Below are 18,989 nucleotides of genomic sequence, written 5' to 3' on the forward strand. Positions count from 1 at the left end.
GAAGGTACCTGTTCTTTGATAAACCTCTTCTCTGTCCCAAATGGTATGCAGCAGAGGAAAAAGAATAGTGAGCAACTAGTCCTCTGTCACTGAACCCCCAGACATGACAGATACCGTGAAGTCATTATATAAGAAAAATTAAATTCAGCTAGCACAGTCCAAGGATCAATAACTCCTGCTTTAAAAACTGTAAGATTTACTTGCTGATTGACTATCAATGCCATAATCAACCATTACCTCATGTTCTCTACACTAACAGAAGTCAAGCACTAAATTTTACAGCAGCTGCTTAAGCAGACACACCTCTGAAAAGTTGTAGCTTGAACGAATGATGAGATTTCCCTTACAGTTTGATATTTTTCCCTTATAGATCACCCTGTAACTGCAAGGGAGACCAGTTCCATCTGTAACAATGCCACAGAGAATTTTGCACTCTTTGGGAGTCACAATATCTTGTTACGTTCTCAGGCAGATTTCTCCATCACAGACAGCTGGACAGGCAGAAAGGCCAAAGAATGCCTCCAGCACAAGTGAAGGAATGGGCATAACACAATCTCATAGTAAAACCGTTTTCACATCATTAGAAAACAGTAAATTGTATCTGCACACTAGGAGACTGAATTTTACCATGCAACCTGGAAAGCTTAGAAAGTAAATCCAAACTTACAATTTCCTGATGAAATCCAGTGTATCTTTATCTTTCGCAAACATGTCAGCTAAAATGTGCTGTACTCCAGCCTCTACCTCCTGGATGGTTGAAAGTCCTTAGAAGAAAAGATGGTTAGTAACTACAAAAAGGCTAAAATTACAAAGTACTCTGCAGAATTGCATAAGCACAAAGAAATATCTTTAAATATATACAAACTGGAAGAAAACTGATAGAAGATGTTTGACTAATTTGCAGAGGTTGCACCAAAAAATCCTAGTTTGTTAGAATTTTTTATTAACTGAGCTTCCTTTCTAAAACATCTGAAACCATTATCATATTTTTATGATTCTAGAGTGATCAATGCAATCAAAAAAAAAATTAAAATGAGAGAACAAGAATCATTTCTTGAGGCCAATACTAACAGGTCTTGACATTTATGATGCAAAGGAATCAAACTACTTACAATAGTAAAGTTGGATATTTGAGTATAATTTGTGAGGTTTTAACAAAATGAGTAATCACAGCAGAAGTTCACACACTCTTTTACTGATACGGGAAGTACTTAGTATCTTTGCAAGCAATGCCGTCCTTTCTGTACGTAATAGTTTTATATTTCTACTGGTTTGCAGCAGGAGTTTGCACAATGACAGTTCTGAGGTCAGGGCTGCCTCATCCTCTCCCATGAAAACACTGTTCAAACAGTGAAGTTACAAAATGTCTCCATAGCCAAATTATTTTAGAGACATGATAGCAAAATCATTCAGCTTTCCGATACACACAGAGACACTCACAGAGACACCCAGAACTCTCCCTCGCTTCAAAGGACTGCTCAGATTGAGCTTTCTGATGCATCACATGCAAAAAGGTGGCACTGTGTTCTTCTCAGCATGGAAGTGCAACTGGCCAGAACCAGAAGGCTATGGAACAAAACTGACATCTTGTATTTTAAATCAATATATCTAATCCTGTTTCTGGCAATAGCCAGTAACAAATGCTTCAGAGCAAAACACAAGAATCCTAGATTTGGCAGACATGGGATTGTTTCCTACAATACACATTATTTTTTTACTCTGCTCTCTCCTAGACTGTCTAATGCCTTGCAAGAGGTTCAATATCCTTTTGAAGAAACTGTGTAGCTCTAATAACTACTATTTTTCTGGAATTCACGAGTGCTAGTCAGTTTGAGCAGAAAGCCCCCTTCTTCCATTCTTGGGTTATGACACATGAAAAGAATCCCATACTTGTCTTCTCTAGATGATTCATTAATTTTTACATACCTTTAAAACAGTCTGTTATTCCATATCTGCCTAAGGTACCCCTCTCCCCACAGTGTTTTCAAAATAAATATTTGCGCAGATTTTTTTTTCCTCATTACACAATTGATAGTTTTTGTTATTTCTGTGGTTACCTTGAAGTATCCTTTTGGAATAGGTAACAAATCAGGAACAGAGTCTCCAGGTCACACCACAGATATTTAGAAACATACTGAATTTTGTATGTGGTACACCACCTTATTCCTCATGGTAGTGTTACTAACCTTTTTCAAGTAAAAAGAGCACTTTGAGCACAATTCTTCATTGAGCCGTCCATAACAAATACACAGTTTTTATTCAAACTATTACCATTAATTCAGAACCCTAATATCCACGTTGTTTATATTTGTCCTTTCAGTGTACTGGAAACCACAGTAAACTCAAAGTTTGAGAGTACTTTAATTTCCTTATCAAGAAGGATCAGGTCTACAAGTAGACTCTTCAGAACGTTAAGAAGAGTTCATTAAATATATAAACATATTTTGTTAAAAAACCTGGGCTCAAGTTCCTATGCAAAACACTACACCTGGGGCTTCCCCCTAGCTAGAGCCCCCAAAGGACCCAGCCACTCTTCAGCCAACTCAGGAAGGCATCCCATCTTGGATCTACAAGTTGTGTAAGGAAAGATGTGAACTCTGAAGCAAGAGAGGTACCAGCTGCTCAGGGGGAGCCAAGATCAGAAAATTTGTCAAATGATTTTCAGTGCCAAGGTAGGGTCACTTTATAAATGATATTTAAGTAAAAGGATGACTTAAGCTGGAAGTCAGGTTCAGCATTAGTATGTTAAAATTCAAAAAGTAAAATCTTAGGGCAGGGGAGAAGAAAAACATTTCTCTATTTTAACACCATACAGAAGGCTGCAACAATGTTGATTTTTTTTTGTCAGAGATTGCCCCCTACAGATTCACCCATAACTGCATTCATAAAGAAACAGAATTCTGTAGTCTATATACGTTACAATCATATAGTTTAAGTTCCTGCTCAAATTTCAGAGATTATATTTTCTGCAACCCCTACTGTCATCCAAAAGGAAAAACTCTCCTACTCCCTCTCAGCCACTAAGGCCAATTTTTTATTAAGATATGCTTTGATGGGTGACATTTACTTCTGTGAAGAGTATGAGCATAAGCTTCTTATAAAATCAGGGTCAAATTTTCAGTTAACGATTCAAATAGGATTAGAACCATGGAAAGGTCTCAGGTGTGTAGTGCAATTCTCTCTCTCCTACAACCAAATACAGACCTGAACTATCCCCTAATGTCTCCAGGCTTCTTTTTAAGGTATAGCACAATTACTACCATTTTGAATATAAAAGACAGGAAACAAAGCAGAAATATGACCCTAAATTTAAATGCTACTGCATCTTGCTAAAATATCTGTGGAATTTAAAATAGTTACATAACTTCCAACAACTTATGCACAACTAAAAACATTTAAAACCCTTTTAAACCATTTTAAGGCATTTAAGACATTACTGCTCATAGAAGCAGAGTGCTTACCTTTGATATTGGGTCTAACGTAAGAAAAGAGATTGAGTTCCATAGGATTCTGCAGAAGAGAAAGAGCAGCAGGTTCTAATCCCAGCTGCTTTGCTCTCTGGGCTTTGGTGCCTTTACTTCCAGTTTTATAAGGCGCAGACTTAAAACAAACAAAAAAAAACCCTGTTACTAAAAGACAGGGAAATATACTAGTCATGCTATATACTTTTCATTATGCACTATTTAGTTGTGCAAGATTACATTTAACTGAAACATGATCTAAAAAAGATTAATACACTGACCACATGGTCTAATTCTTCCAAAGTTCTGCAATTTAATAATGCTGTTAACAGGCCTCCTGATAGTTTCCCTTCTTTCTTCAGCTTTTGTATCATTGCATGTGTCTTCTTTGCAACAGTACTAAAACACAAGAGATAATATTAACAGTAACTTTTCACAGTGGACTTAAACACACTATTTGCTGTGACTTTGTCTCCTACACTGTTAAGTAGTGTGTTTGCTCTCTGAACCCCCTGCAGAGTAAATTGCATGTTAATCTTCAACAAAACAACTGTGACAATCCAAGAAAACTCCTATTTCTCTCCTACTTTAAGTAGTTCAAAACAATATCAAAATACCTTGTGTTAGCTTTAAGAAAAATGAACAAACAAGGGTGAGAGTCATTCCTGTTATATATATTTGTGCAAGGTGACTAGCCTAAAAGCCAAATTCAAAGGCTCTAAGTTAAATGAACGTTGATGAGCACTTACAGCTGTAACTCACATCAAGGTAGTTCTGCAGCCTCAAGTACAGGGTACCAGATTTTAAACTCTTAGACCTTCAACAGGGTATGTATGACACTATCCAACAACAGCAGACAGCAGAAGTATTTTGTTATCAATTCAATTACTTGTCAGGACAAGAACCATCTCAGGCCACATCCCCTCTTTGGGAAGAATCTCTTGCTAAGGGATAGCCCAGGATTAAAAAGGGAAGACACAATGTTGACAGAACAGCTCACAAGTCTGTTCCCTCACCATCTCAAGAACACAGAGCTGCCCTGAAGCAGATTTTGCAGGCCATCTCTTTGTTGTTGCAGTTTTAAATTTTCTGCTTCAGAGTCCCTTTGTAATTGTAGTGTGTACAAAACACCGTAACACACACAGCAAACACAGAAGCAGCAGTAGGCTGTTACCTCCCTCCCCTTTTTCCTCTCCCCAGACACTTCCCTGTATTAGCTTACTCACCGTAGCTCCTCCAGTGTTTGCTGTATTTCTCGCAAGGCATCAGCCTCCAGATTATTGATGAGCTCTTTTCGATACCGAGCAATAAAGGGAATTGTGTTTTCTTCTTGAAAGAGGCGAATTAAGTTTGCACATACCCATGGTTCAACACTTGTTCTTTCTGACAAGACCTGCCACAAAAAAATGAACCATTTTAGAAAGGTGGTAGACTTCAAGCAGCCTCTCACTTCAGGTTCAAAATCAAGCCCAGAATAATATGCTGACTAGTAGGGACTACTGTTCTAAGACAGAGTGCTGGGGCTTCCCATGCGTCCTGTCACCACATCGAGTACTTTAAAAACACACAGCAACCAAAGTTTCCAGAAACTTGTGACTAAGAAAGAAAATTCAGAAAGGAATGCCTCTTGGGACCAGGACAATCCAATTATATTGAAAATATTCATTTTAAACATTTAAGTTGATTCTCTTAACAGAATAAAAAAAATGAAATCAGAAAGAAGACAAACTGCCTACAACAAGTCAAAACTTGGATTTTTTTTAAACCAATACCAACAAACTTTATGATTAAACAAAAAACTCTAAAGTCAATCCAAATCCCACTGTCAATAATTAGAAACTAGAATGATGTTACCAAGGACTTCAACATGAATCAAGCCTCACAAAATTAAACATGTTTTTGTACAAATAGGGCTTTCTAAAGATATAGTCATAGTGTATGGAAAAAGGAAATGAGGATAAACTAAATGGCTATATTTGCGTTTGTGTTATCTTAGAAACTTTTTAACTATCCTGGTTTGTTCTTCACTATACAGTAGTTATTTCCATAGACAGCTGATTTAAAAGCCTTTAAAAAGTTTTACTCTGAAGCCTAAAAATATAACAACACCTGCATAGTCATATTTACTGCATTTAGAACAGTAATATATTTATGGTTATAAAACATATACTTTAACATACTTGTCTACACAGCTAATTCTAGCTAGTAGCATATGGCACACAAGTTTCACTGTAGGGATCTGAAAGATCAAATTCTCCATCTGCACTTCCAGGAACATTCTAAAAGACTCAGAAACAGTATTTTATAACCATTTTAAGCACAGTAGCAAGTATGATAGGATGTACCCAATCTATTCCCCATTCTATTCATATCAAAATGTTCTATAGCCATATCCGACCTCCCAGAGCAAGAGCTACCCTAGAACTGTTTTTAATTGAATGGCTTCAAAGTTAACACCCTACAGAAAAAGATCTCTCCACGATGTCACTGTTGTTCCAAGAATCTCCACTGATTCTCCTTCCTGATGGTATTGTAGATTGATATGTACTCTCAAATGTGTCTCTACAACCAAATGTACTAACTACTAAATCTTACAATTAGTTTAGTTAGTACACACTAGCTAAATCTTAAATGCTGGAAACTATGCACACAGGCATCCCAAATCTATCAACAATCATTCCTGTAGGATTTTCAGTTGACCATACTATCCACCAAAACCATGTCGTGGTACAGAAGAAATGTACAGTAAACTGTTACAGGCAAGCTTTGTACTAATGACTTCGTAAGTCAGGGATATTAAAATTATGTTCAAGTTCAAACTTGTGACACCAACAACCAACATTTATACATTTATCAAGACAGTTTACGTAGAGGTTAAATGACTATTTAATAGCACAGTGACCCACTGACACTCCAACTGAAGCCAAGAGGACTCAAACTGTATCTTAGATTCCAAGTCCTAATCACGTAAGGAAATGGTTTCACTGATACCTCAGAGAAAAGGAAAAGATCTCATACCTGTACCATGTCCCAGTTCATTTCAAATTCTTCTTTTACTTTGTTGCCTCCTGCATGTTTTACTGGCTTTCCTTCAAGGCATGTAGTTGACTTAATCCTTTTAAAAGGTGGTTCATCAAATGTAAAATCTTCCTCAGATTGCTCGTGTTTCACTTGCTTTCCCACCACAAGAACACTTGTTGAGGGTTTTTCATCACTCTCTAAGCTGTTTAAGTTCTTCCCTTGGAAAGAATTTAATTGCACTTTTTTAGGCACCTCTGGCTTTTTATTTAAAATCTTCAGATTAGTGCCTACATCTTCTTCCTTAGGTTTCGAAAGAGGCACTCCATCTTTACTACCTTCTGCAGGAGCAATAGGCAAGGATACATCCTGCAAAAACAAACAAAATCACCACTGAGACCGTGTTAGGCATTGACTCCAATAAACTGGTTCAACAACATTTCAGTCAAATCCATAGAAGACTTGATACCAGACATCATCTTCCCAAGTGCCTCTGTCTTGCAGGGAAATGTCAAGCGAGACACGAAGTTACCTGAAATCTTTCTTGTGTGGAGGAAAGAAAGAGATACAAACATACCCAGTGAGCTGTAATTTAAAAGGTAAAATAAAATTATCCTAGAAAGATTTTAATTGGGTTCTCCTACAGAAGACAGCAATGTGCAGTTTGTACTTCCACTCATCTGAGCAAAACAGGGAACAGCAAGGCAGGGAAAGCACACTTCTAACAAGGCATTAGGTGCAATGTGGGAACTGGAACTGAGATGTGGTCTGCTAAGATACTGTTTAGCTTGGGCAAGTCCTAAGTTCTTTCCTGAACTTCCCCACAGCTCTTCTTCAGAGTCCAAGAATGGATTTCTCAATATGACATCTATGTCAAATCATCTAAAAACATTAACATAAACTAGGAGGACTGACTTCTGTCACAGTCCAACCTGTCATAGCAATCTTTGAAAAAAGTAACTTCTATCAAAATTGTATCTTATATTGATCATCATAAATTGCCATCCTTTACTGAGTCAAATAGCCATGCAAAGAAATATATGCACAAGACTTCTTTTTGTTGTGGTACCCAGTTGGTAAAAAGGTAAAAGAAAAAGATGCAACACTGAAATCAGAGACATTAGTGTGTTTAGTTTTCCTTATAGAAAGGAGAACATTTTTATTCATTTACTGTTGTTGTTCAATGAGATCTTCAGGGAAAACTATGTCAATAATCACTGACCAAAGTTTTAAAAGAAGGCCCTTAGTTCTGAGACGCTTAAATACTCAGGAAAGGCAAGTTTATCAGATATACTGAACATTCACTGTGTGGAATCTGACATGTTGATCACTCAGAGTCAGGTAACCAAGTGAACCAAGGTTAGAAAAATTCTGCCCATATTTTACTTGCAGTCCACAGTAATTGTATGCCTCTTGCTTACAGATACTCACCAATTCCTCTTTTATTGCTATCTTCTTGACCCTTTTCCTGGCCACAGTTGACTGTGGAACAGCAACTCTTTTAGGTCTGGACTCATTTTGCTTTGGCAGCCGAGGCCTCTTGGCAATTTTGCTTTTTGGCTCCCATTCCTCCTCTTCCTCCTCTGATTCAGAGCTCCTGAAAAACAAATGAGTAAACAATATTGCTTGTGAGAAGAAGTGTGTAAGTAAGCTAGTCCAGATATTTTCTGACATAAAAGGAAGCGCACAGGAGAGAGACGCAAAAAGGTAGGCAGACTCAATAAACACAGGTCTTTCATGCTGCGGCAGAGCTAATGCCTGGAACAAATTACCAAGCTTTCTTGAAGCTGGTCAGTGGGATGGGTACACACTTGATTCTGTTGGGACAACTGGCAATTCAGTTTTACACCATCTTCACTGTGAGCACGAAGCAGCAAAGGTAATTTTTGTTTTACAATTTAACAGAAGTTTTGTGTGCTAAACCTTTTTATCAGCCTCTCAGAAACCAAGTGTTGTTCTTATGAAACCACTCAAGCTTTGCACAAACCATTAAAGAACACTTTTGTAACATATATGCACACCAGAAAAATGATTCTAAGAAAAAAGAAATCTTACAAATTAAGAAATGAAGATAATTCATCATCTTCTGATATAAGGGGTTTGGCTTCAGATTTCACCCTCCTTGGTAGAGATGACATCTGAAACAGAGCGGAGAAGAAGGAAACAGAACATTTGGTTTAAGATATATTCTCTTACTTAGCACTTTAACTCACTACATGTGAGTTAAACTAGCGTATCCTCAATGTCTTCACCAATCACAAAGAAATATAAACTCTCTCTGGAAGAAATTTAAGTATCTAAGAATTTAGGCTACATTCAACAGTCTTCTCAGCTTCACCAACAGACAAACCAGTACCAAAGACTTTCAAATTATTTTTCCCTTCAAATGGAGGTAAGTGTTGGGCTTGCACACAGAGGTACCCTGAGTACTGCTTCTCACATATATTATTGGGTGTCACTTAAATACTGTGCCAGTCCTGCCTCCATCAACATTCTAAGAAACAAAGAAAACAAAATTAAGATCCAAGAATGTGAGCTAGCAGCTGGTTTTGATGTGGACAGGATTGCAGGAAGATTTTCCAATTTGATCTATAGTTCCACCTCTAAGGACTTTATGTTGCTTGTATTCATAATAAAAGCAATGATTTTAAAAGAACTATTCATTAACATACCGAACATGCATAAGGCAATTACCAAAGATAAAAATATATACAATTTTCTTCATAGAAGACAAAAAAAGCAAGATCAGTAATTTACTGAGATCTCTCTGTATATCACCCTGTAAAAACGTTCAACAAGTTTCTACGAAGACCATGACCACCTTTCTTCATTTGCCTGCTTCTGGTTTCTAAATCCCGCCTTTGGGCCTTAACCACCACATTAAAACATTTTGGCTTATCCTGAGTAGAAAACAAAGCTATACATAAAGACACTTACTTATAGAAATGTATTCTATTTCCCCAGCCAAAAGGAAGGCACTGACCTTCTCCTGACTTGAGATTCATATCTACAGTAGTTGCGTTTTGGTTAATCAGTTTTAGAATTTTTGGCAATGGTTGGTGACATCAATTTCAATCATCATGTTTGGCAAATTTGGTTACAAAATTTAAATTCCTTCAAAACCTTACCTGACAAAATTAAAAAAACAAACCAAAACAAAACACCCACCTCAAACACAGCATTTCTATAACTACAAAATTAATGAACTTCAATTGACTATATTAAAATCTCTGGTACAGTTCATTCCTTCCACTCTATTCTCCAGCCCTCATACCCAAATAACTTTTAGCTCCTTGGTCTTCAAGTCAGCATTGCCATAGTAGGCGCAAGCCTTGAAGTCCCATGTTTGCACGTACAAACTGAATAAACTTAAGCTGCTTTGCAGAGCGCCCTTTAACTCAAGTTCATTCTGGCCTCTATTCAAGCACTAGAAACATAACTATTGTTATAAATGACTTTCAGCAAGTTTTCCTTGTAAAATAGTACCAGAAATTACTTAAGTGACAGTTTTCAACACCACAGTGGAAGAAGTACAATTGAGGCCCAATTCAAACAGCACTAGCTATTAGCTTGCTTGCAAAACCCCTTCCTGTGGCAAATGTCATGGTCAGAAAAAGGTCAGTTCTCCAGTGTTGTTCCACTGACTGAAATCACATTATGTGAATGATTAGAAAACAGGTCTGGCACAGGAAAACAGAAATCTCCACAGAAGACAATTAGTATTACTCACCTTATTAGCTTTCCCAGTGACTTTTCTTCTTCTCCGCTGTCAATTCAGAGACACCTGCAACTTCACCCAGCCACTCTGCTTCTGTTTTCCTTTGCTCCTTACAGCAGAACAGTCATTATCATAACCCTGAATTAATTAGATATTTATTCCTGTTACCTCAGAGGCATGAAAATAATGTTTTCATTTTATATTGTATTTTAATCTGTGAATGGGGGAAACTGAAAAACATTATTCATTTTTGCAGCACCAGGATTTGCAAATTAGGTAATGCCACAGTCAGATGGATCTCTGATCTTTTTTGTATGCACCTTTCACACGGTCAAGTCCCACAGTTCTCTCCATTTCTGAACTAGGCATTTAGTGCAAAATATCTTTATCAGTCATGCGTCTTCAGCTAATCCAAGTTATTTTGTTTAATATTACAGGCAATTTTGGGAGCTAGCGATCAGTATTTAAACACTCTAATCAGCTTCTTTGTAATTACCCATAGAACCATAGCAAGGAAAAAGGAAAAAGCCAACAAGCATGTTCTCTCACCTGAGTTCAGCATTCCCCTTAGATAGCACTCCTCTCAAAACCTCCCTGTTAATTTGGGACACCTACCATAGTAACAAGATTAGGCTTAGCGAAAAGCCCAGGTAGAGGAAAGCTTCATCCTGAAGATGTTTTTTCTGCTAACATTTCCCCCTCACCTAAAGAGGCCAAGGGCAGGTTCCCAAAATATCTTGATATCTATATTGCTACATTAAGTACCAATAATTAGAGCAAGCTTACATTATAAAGCTTATTCTACATCCTGCAGTGCAACACTGGTGACTGATTTAACCCCTTGCATCAGCATAAGAATAGAAGATGTCTTTAAGTCTGATTCCACTTGTCTTCATCCAATGAATGAAGCAGAAGTCCCATACAGCAAATATAAGAAATATCACTGGAAAGCATGAAATACAATAGAAAGTGATATGTAACAGGGCTAAGGCTTTATATGTCACTTCAATTTTTATATTTGTATCACTTTTGATTTCTTGGATTTTCTACTTAAAAAACAATTAATCATCTTTTAAGCATTTGTTGCATTCCTTCAGAAAGCTGGAGAAGTATCAGATACATGTAGTGAATGCAGAAGATGAACAGACAGATCTGTCCTCTGTCATACTCAACAATATTTTGCCAGCTCTTACGCAGACTTAGTGAGATGAGTGAGATGGCCTCAGATATATAAACTAAACTTCAAGTTTAATTATATTATTAATCTGCTAAATTTTCTTGAGAAAAGTGGTAACTTGGTTCCTAAAGGTTTTTATACCTGCACTTACAAGTTAATTTAGACTAAGGTAAGACAAGCATTTAAATCACAATACTTATTTCAGAGTAAGTCCATGAACAAGCAAGCCATGGTCAGAAGCTACAATGAAAATAAAAGCCCAATACCCAAGAGCATGTGCCAGATGAATATCAAACATGGGGTATTAGAAAGGGAAAAAAAAAGTCATGATATTTCACTGTAAGGTGGGACCAAATCATAACAACCTCCCCTTCTAATAAAAGTATAGACAAAACCAGAGAAAAAATGTACTTCATAGAAAAAGAATCCTGCAGTTGCTCCATATATTCTTTTTGTTTACAAAGAATCATTTTTTGATTCAACTCCACAAAAATACTTCTGATCTGATTCCAAATTGCCAGACAGCTGTCTGCTAAATTTTCCTTCTGAGCTGCCTGCACTAGGGTGTGCTAACACCTACAGTCAATGACTAAGAAAAACATTTCTTCTGTGATTCAGTGTGGGGAGGCAGGGAAGAGGATGAAAAAGCAACACGCCTAAATGCCACTGATGATGATATATAAATATTACAGAATATTTTTTAAAGTTAAAGTTGTCTGAAGTGAGGAAGGAAGAATCAAGTAACAGACAAATGCAGACATGCTTCACATGGGGCATCTAATATGTCAATTGCACTGACTACGTGACAAAGCAATCTACAACTTACTGCCTGCTTCGTGTTTTGCTTCTGCTGGGATACAGTATGGTCCCCTGTGTCGTGCAGAGTGGACTTTTTGAGAGGAGAAAAAAAGGGTTCCTACCTCAAATGTTTAGTGGGCTAGGAACAGCTTTATATACCCTTCCACAGCACAAGGATCAAGACAGTGCAAAGCTGGCCACTTAGCTCCTATTATATTTTCAAGATAGACTGGCTTGAGTGACAAAACTGGCTTTACCACTTCCTTTTCTGAAGCCTCCAGGTAACCTTACAGAATCAACTGAAGGCCTATAAACTTAGATTTATATCCTAAGGAAAGAAACTATGGATAGTATAGATTTGTCTCTCTTTTTCCAAATCCAGAAAATTCCCATAGTTGTAGAAGAGCCAATTACATGACTGAATGCTTCTTAAAAAAATGAAGAGTTATCAATTTAAACCTGAGAGAAGTCAGAACAATTTTTTCCCCCCTCCTCTGTGTTCAGCATTGATGTACCTCACGGCAGATGCTTGCAGTGTCTGGGTTACTGGAGACTCCTGTACTCCTGTAGCAGTTGAAGGAAGTCAACACACAGTATCCAGTAGGTTATCTAACCACCCTGTGTAGGTTTCCATTGGCCTGGCAAAGGGTGTATTGAACTCCTAGAGCTTTGTTCTAGCAGCTCTCCTAGTACCTGAAGCCAACAAACTTCCAAGTGAGGTTTGCTAACTCATTTTGCTACCTTTTTTGTATCTTGTCAGAAACTTAGCAGTAATTCAAATATGCTGTTCCTTGAGGAGACAATCATCTTACCAACACTATTTTACTTCTGTGCCAGACAACTGGAACTGGGAGCAGAGAACTTCTGCCTCTCACAAATACTTTAGCTCCCAACTCCTTTTTCATTTTGAATCTGTACACATACCATATTTTGCCTCTGTGCAATAGGCTGAAATCCTAATGGAGAACCTTCACGCTAGACCCTTTGCCATATTCAGGCAAATCAAAACTCTTCTGTTTGTCCTTCTACCAAATGTCAGCTGGCAGCTTGAAGCATCACTGCCAGAAATGTCTGAATTCTCTCTGCTTGATACACTCAGCAATTGCTAAGGGCTTGCTTCTCTGAAAACACAAAACAGTTCAAGCATGTTCTTCAAAAGTACTCCCTGCTTTCAAAAGAAAGACGACCTTCCAGAATTAACATGCTGACCAGTGAAGAAGAGTTGAATCTATTCACATCATTGCTATCGTAGATAAATATTCTCTCCATCCAATGCAGTACAACACACTGCAGTGATCTTGATGGCTGTAAATAGCACACTTTTCCCTGTCTGGCAGCTACTCATGAAAATAAGGCTAGTGTAGTCTGGTGTTGGGCCACACCAGCAATAAAGAGTGACCAGGGTAGCTCTTATTATTATTATTACCACCTCTTACCGTACAGAATCTTAATACAGGTTTGCACAACACAATCAGCAAGGAAGTAATCATCCTCCTGTTTTCTCTTTCCAAACAGGAGTTCTAGGCAGTATGTAGAATGTAAGTAGGTTTAGGCTTTAAAGGCCTTACTATGTTAAGGAGCTATCTGAGTTTCATTTAGAGACCTTGAAAGGCTGATATTCTCTTCATCCTCTCTATTCACACAAAGATACAACCCATTAAAAGTAAATTTGGTCATATGTGAATCCAGGTGCCATCAGCAACTACTCACAGAAGGAAAAAAAGGTTTCTAAAGTCTTAACAATTTAAAAATAATTAGATGAGAGGAAAAAAAAAAAAAATCCTCCTTCCCCCATCCACTCCCCGCCAAAACCAAGAAAACCCAGTGTTATCACAAGGCTGTCTTGTAACTCAACCATTAGAGCAACAATTTTCAAAATCAGAAATTGCTCCAGTAATCTTAACAGATTGTCACATCTTTTATAGTGCACTCCAGAAAAGAAGGTCATATTTAAAAGTTACAGAAAAGATTATACTTCTGCAGCATGATTAAGTGATGCCACTACGGTAAGTTTAAATCTCAAAACCCTACTACACAGCTCACATAATTTCCTCATAAATAAAAAAGGGAAATATAGATCTGAGTATCAACAATAGCTGCCTTACAATTCAATCAAATTGATTCTCTTTGCTGAAGGCACAGCATTAAAAGCTATACACATACACTTGGAAATTTATTTAATTTCAGTACCTACAAAAAATTCCTCTCCAGCAGAAAAGGACATGGAAGCATTTAAAGCTCTTTTCTAGTTAACGCAAAGTAATGCGTTCCTTCTGTGACTATGTAGGAAGTTCCTGAATCTTTGCTCTGGATGCTCTGCTTTTATAAACTGAAGCAAGGATAACAAAATTTTGCATTTGGGCCTTTTCTTAAATCACATAGTTGCTTTAAAGCACATAGTAGTAGCCAAACAACAATTTATTAGAACACCAAGTGTCCAGGGCAGGAAAGAAAAAGCACTATGCATCCCACATGATAAGTGAACTTTTAGTACATTATTAGTAGCAGCAGAGTGGCCCACTTTAATAATAATATATAGGCTTTCAACAGGTTCATTTTGTTTGCCATTTTAAGACACTTCCATTGCATGCTAGAACTAAGATTATAAGAAAAAATCAAAATGTGAGTGTACTGTCAGCAGTGAAGAGGAAAAGATGTGACACTGTTTTATCATTCCAGATGGTTTTTAATCACCTGTAACACCTGAACTTCAAAATATAAATCCAACTTACTGGAAACCTCTTGAGGTTGAAGTGCTGGAGAGCTCCCATAAAGTTTTGCTCAAAAAAGTTGGTGCAGTAGCTTTCCAGGGACTTTTCCTGCACAAAGCCAGTCAGGACTGCCTGAAAAAGGAGTCAGAAATACAAATCAGAAGATTCCAGAGCTACCTGAAAAGTTGCAGTCAGAAAGAAACAGAGAGACAGAGAGTGCACATACACAGGAAAGCAGTCCCCAAAGCTAATCAGAAATGAAAAGGTATAAGATTATTAGGAGATATTACAGAAGTACCATCAAAAAGACAAAACACCAATGTTACACCCTTAGAAAGCACACTCTCTTCTGAATCTGTTCCAGTAACAACCACGCTCATTGGAGAAAGGAACCTGCAATATGTAGCAATCTATCAATGAATCAGAAGAGGTGTGAACAGGAGGAAAAAATATACATCCAAGTCCTAGGCTAATATTTAACATCAAATTACCTCATGTGCATGTAAACACACACACTTGCCATGCATTTTTTTAAATCCATCTCAAATGATTAAATCCTCAAATCACCTATGAAAGCAATCAGCATTATCCCAAACCAAGGGGAGAGTGCTTCTGATTCACTAACAGGCTGCTACATAATGTATTGCTACTTCTTCCCTCCAACCCAGTAAACTAGCCATAAGGCAGCTCTCCCATTCTGTTTAATGGGTTGTTTTTGTCACTGAAGGGTAACAAAGATGTGTCTTTCTTCCGCATGGTGACAACCACAGCACAGCTTGTTGTACCAATAACATCCATTTGGGGTTCTTATCACAATGAGGAGAGTTGAGAGTAAATAGTTTGTTGCTGGGTGTTTCACTAGCATAGAAATCACTGTTTGCAGGCCCTGACATGTGACCAAACCTAAATGCACTTTATGTACTTCCAAGCCCCATCCTTCTGCCAGATGACACTCCACTTTCCTCAGATCTGATGACAGCATTCAAGATGAAGGACTAACAGAGCTGTTTGATACCAGCTTTCACCCCCAGTGCTAGGGAAATGCATTGCTACGTCAGCTCTCAGTCAGAAACCTATTATCTGAACCACACTCCAGTGCAGGAATCGGCAACCTTTCAGATCACTTCCTTTCCCAAACTGAAGGTTACACATACAAGAGGAAACTCGGCAGAAGCCAGGAGATGCTGTCTCTCTGCGAGCTGCACCTCGTCCTGGGCAAACAGGGCTCCTGCTCCCGCTCCCATCCCACCGAGCGGGTGCCAGCGCCTGGAGCCCCGGCTTGTTGCCAGCGCCTTTCAGGGGCGCCGCAGCCCTGTCCCGCCCTGCTCGCCCCCCGGGCACCTCTGCCCAGCCCGCCGACCCTACTCGAGGCGGAGGGGGTCCCTCAGCAGCCAAAAACTGCCCCCGGGGACTTCAGCGGAGCCAGTGCTTCGCTCTCCAGCGAGACTGGGGGAAGGGCGGGGAACAGAAACGGAAGCCCAGAGACAAGGAAAAAATGGGCAGCTTCCACCTGAATTTCGAAACAAAAGGCCGCCCCCGGCTTTCGCCCTGCGGCCGGCCCGAGGCGGCGGGGCGGGCCCAGCCCCGGGGCCCGCAGCCGCCCCGCGCGCCCAGCGGCCGGGCCGGGCCCGGCCCCGCCGCTCGCAGCGCAGCGCAGCGCAGCGCAGCGCCGCCTCGCCCGCACCCCCGGGCCCGGGCCCGGCGCCCCCTCCTGCCCCCGACGTTACCCCCTGCTGCCAGCACCCGATTTTGAAAGGGCCGCCAGGGCGGCCATGGCGGAGCGAGCACCGCGCCCCGCCGCGCCGAGGGGAGGAGCAGGAAGCGGCCGCCGCGCCGAGCCGAGCCGCGCCGAGCCGAGCCGAGCCGCGCCGCGCCGCAGGAAGCCGGGCAGTGGGCGGGGCCGCGCCTGCCTCCGCCCCGCGGCCCGGCCCCGGCCCCGGGCGCTGCCCGCCCCGAGCCGCCGGAGCCCCAGCGTCCGGCGTGGCCGCGCTCCCTCCCCGAGGCAGCAGAGCCCGCTCAGCCTCTCCTGCCCCGCGCAGCGTGCGCCCACCGTGCGGCCCCGCAGCCTCCGCTCTGCGCGGCGCGGGAGGCGGCCGCGGCCAGGCCCCGCCGCCGCGGCCAGGTGTCGCTGCGCGCCGGGGCGGCCGCGCCGCCGTAGGGCGTGGCGGAGGCCGGCGCCGTGAGGGGAGCGGAGCGGGGCGGGGCGGCCGTGGCGGGGGCCGGGGGCCCGGGGCCTGGAGCAGGGGTGGCTCCCCGGGGCTGCGGCTTAATGCCCCGGCTCATGTGCTGGAGCTGCAGGGGGGTCGCCGTAAGCCTGCAGGGGCGGGTAGAGGGGGTCCCGCGTGGAGCCTTCCGCCAAGCCGCGCGGTCGCCGGGGCCGCGCGGGGGACGGGGCTGGCGCGGCCGTTGGGCGCGAGGCCGTTGGGTGCGAGGCCGTGCGTGTCCCAGGGCCTCCTCTCCCACCCGCCTCCCTCCGCGGCGGCCCCCGGCGTGAAGCCAGGGCAGCTCCCGGACAGGCACTGTTCAGCAGGTAGCAGGCAAGTGCTGCTTAAATCTCCTGTTAGTGCTCAAGATGAAAGCCTCTCCTAAATAAATATTAATATATATCTCTTTTTATATCTCCAGCAGATTTGAGTAAGTAGCAGTACTTGTATGACATTGACACAGTTCCCAACAAAGGATTTATTGTCAAAAGACCCTTAAGAAGGGAGAAGTAATTATCTGTGTTTTATGGATGAGAACTATGATCTACAAATGCAGGAGGCCCGGATCCCTTCAAACCAGTAAGAGCTATATTCTGAAATACCTTTCTTGTGAATTCTGACCCTAAGCTACTTGTCTAAAGTCACAAGAAGAAGTTTCTAGTAAAGTGAGTGAAACCAGGTCTCCTGGCTCCCAGGGTGGTTGGATGATTAGGAGACAGTCTGCTCAAACAGCTCGCTCTCCACCCAGGCTCTTAAAGGTAGGTGTCATTTGCAGCTTTTCCCCAGGGAGATTCATAAGGAGCAGGCACAGTATGCCAGGACATAATGTAGTGCCTAGTTGCCACAGGGACAACACGATCATAGCATGTCACGATTTGTCTGCTATCCTCTTCCTCTCCTCCAAAGGAAAGATATTTGGAAAAGATTTTGTGTAAGCTGAAGGGGTGAGGACTGTGTGCTGTCGAGCAAGCTTTCCTGTTCTTCACAAAAGGTCTGCTGCCATTTGAAAGGATCAAAGGCCTTTCATTTAAGCTAATGATAAAGAATGGCAGTGAAAAACCCAAGATTCAGTTCCTGGTTGATAGGTTATTAGCTAGCTGGTTGGTAGATATTGGGAATGTTTCCACTGCTTTCACTAGACTTTGGATTAGAGCCTCTGTCATACTATGCATCATTTCTTTCTCTCTAAAATGAGGGTAATTATTTTTCATAGGGGTACTGGGAAGGAAAAAACATATTTGTGTGAGACTGAGATACTACAGTAAGGTCAACTACAGATGACATAGAAACAAATATAGTCTGCTTTTTTTTGCCCGCTGGTGTAGATAAGAACACGTAGATCCAAGCATATTTTGTATATTTATGTTCCTTTACCTCGTGCAGACTAGGACTTACATTATTTTTCCTCATAGCTGTAAACATTTGTACTGTAATGCTGGAAAAACTGTCAAAGTGGCAGCAGCCTGTCTTAAAGTTTCATGCAAAGTTATGCTTCCCTGTAACCTCTGTATTTATTTATTTTTCATCTGTATGTACTAAATTAACTTCCAGCAAGGATCCTATGAAGTCCATCTCATATGTAAGATTTAATGGGTGCTAGTTTTCTGTCATTATAAGAATGTAGCAAGTAGGCTACTACATTGAAACCTCCTTTTAAGCTTCCATTACCATAAAAGGTCGTCTTCTTTGTATCATAAATATTTGTAACTTGTGGTCATAACTACCAGCCTCAAGTCTTGGAATGGTACCATCTTAAGTGTAACTAAGGTGTAATAAACTTAAATAATTCATAATTTTTCTTCTTGACTTTATAATAAATGTGTGTTTAACGGTCTGGAATTACTTTAAACACAGTAATGTTCAATGCAGTCTCTCTCTTTCCGCGAAGTTTACCTGACCTCT

General features: G+C 40.7%; 1 protein-coding gene across 5 annotated transcripts in view; it reads right to left on the minus strand.

Moving 5' to 3' along the window:
• The window catches only part of SRBD1 (S1 RNA binding domain 1), a 144,468-nt gene extending 127,762 nt beyond the window's left edge, over positions 1-16,706 (minus strand). For 2 of the 5 annotated variants that reach the window (XM_067293160.1, XM_067293157.1), the window contains exons 1-10: positions 16,611-16,706; positions 14,905-15,015; positions 10,210-10,335; positions 8,535-8,617; positions 7,911-8,076; positions 6,480-6,848; positions 4,688-4,854; positions 3,743-3,860; positions 3,462-3,600; positions 668-764 (exon numbers count right to left, since the gene is read on the minus strand). In XM_067293160.1, coding sequence (XP_067149261.1) covers positions 668-764; positions 3,462-3,600; positions 3,743-3,860; positions 4,688-4,854; positions 6,480-6,848; positions 7,911-8,076; positions 8,535-8,617 — 1,139 coding nt within the window. In that variant the 5' untranslated portion in view covers positions 10,210-10,335; positions 14,905-15,015; positions 16,611-16,706. Of the gene's footprint in view, positions 1-667; positions 765-3,461; positions 3,601-3,742; positions 3,861-4,687; positions 4,855-6,479; positions 6,849-7,910; positions 8,077-8,534; positions 8,618-10,209; positions 10,336-10,983; positions 10,999-14,904; positions 15,016-16,610 lie in introns of those variants that run through there. The other 3 variants (XM_067293159.1, XM_067293158.1, XM_013943864.2) reach the window with 3 other exon arrangements.
• Positions 16,707-18,989: the final 2,283 nt, after the last annotated feature.

This window comes from Apteryx mantelli, chromosome 3, assembly GCF_036417845.1.
Source record: "Apteryx mantelli isolate bAptMan1 chromosome 3, bAptMan1.hap1, whole genome shotgun sequence".
NCBI classification, from domain to species: Eukaryota; Metazoa; Chordata; class Aves; order Apterygiformes; family Apterygidae; genus Apteryx; species Apteryx mantelli.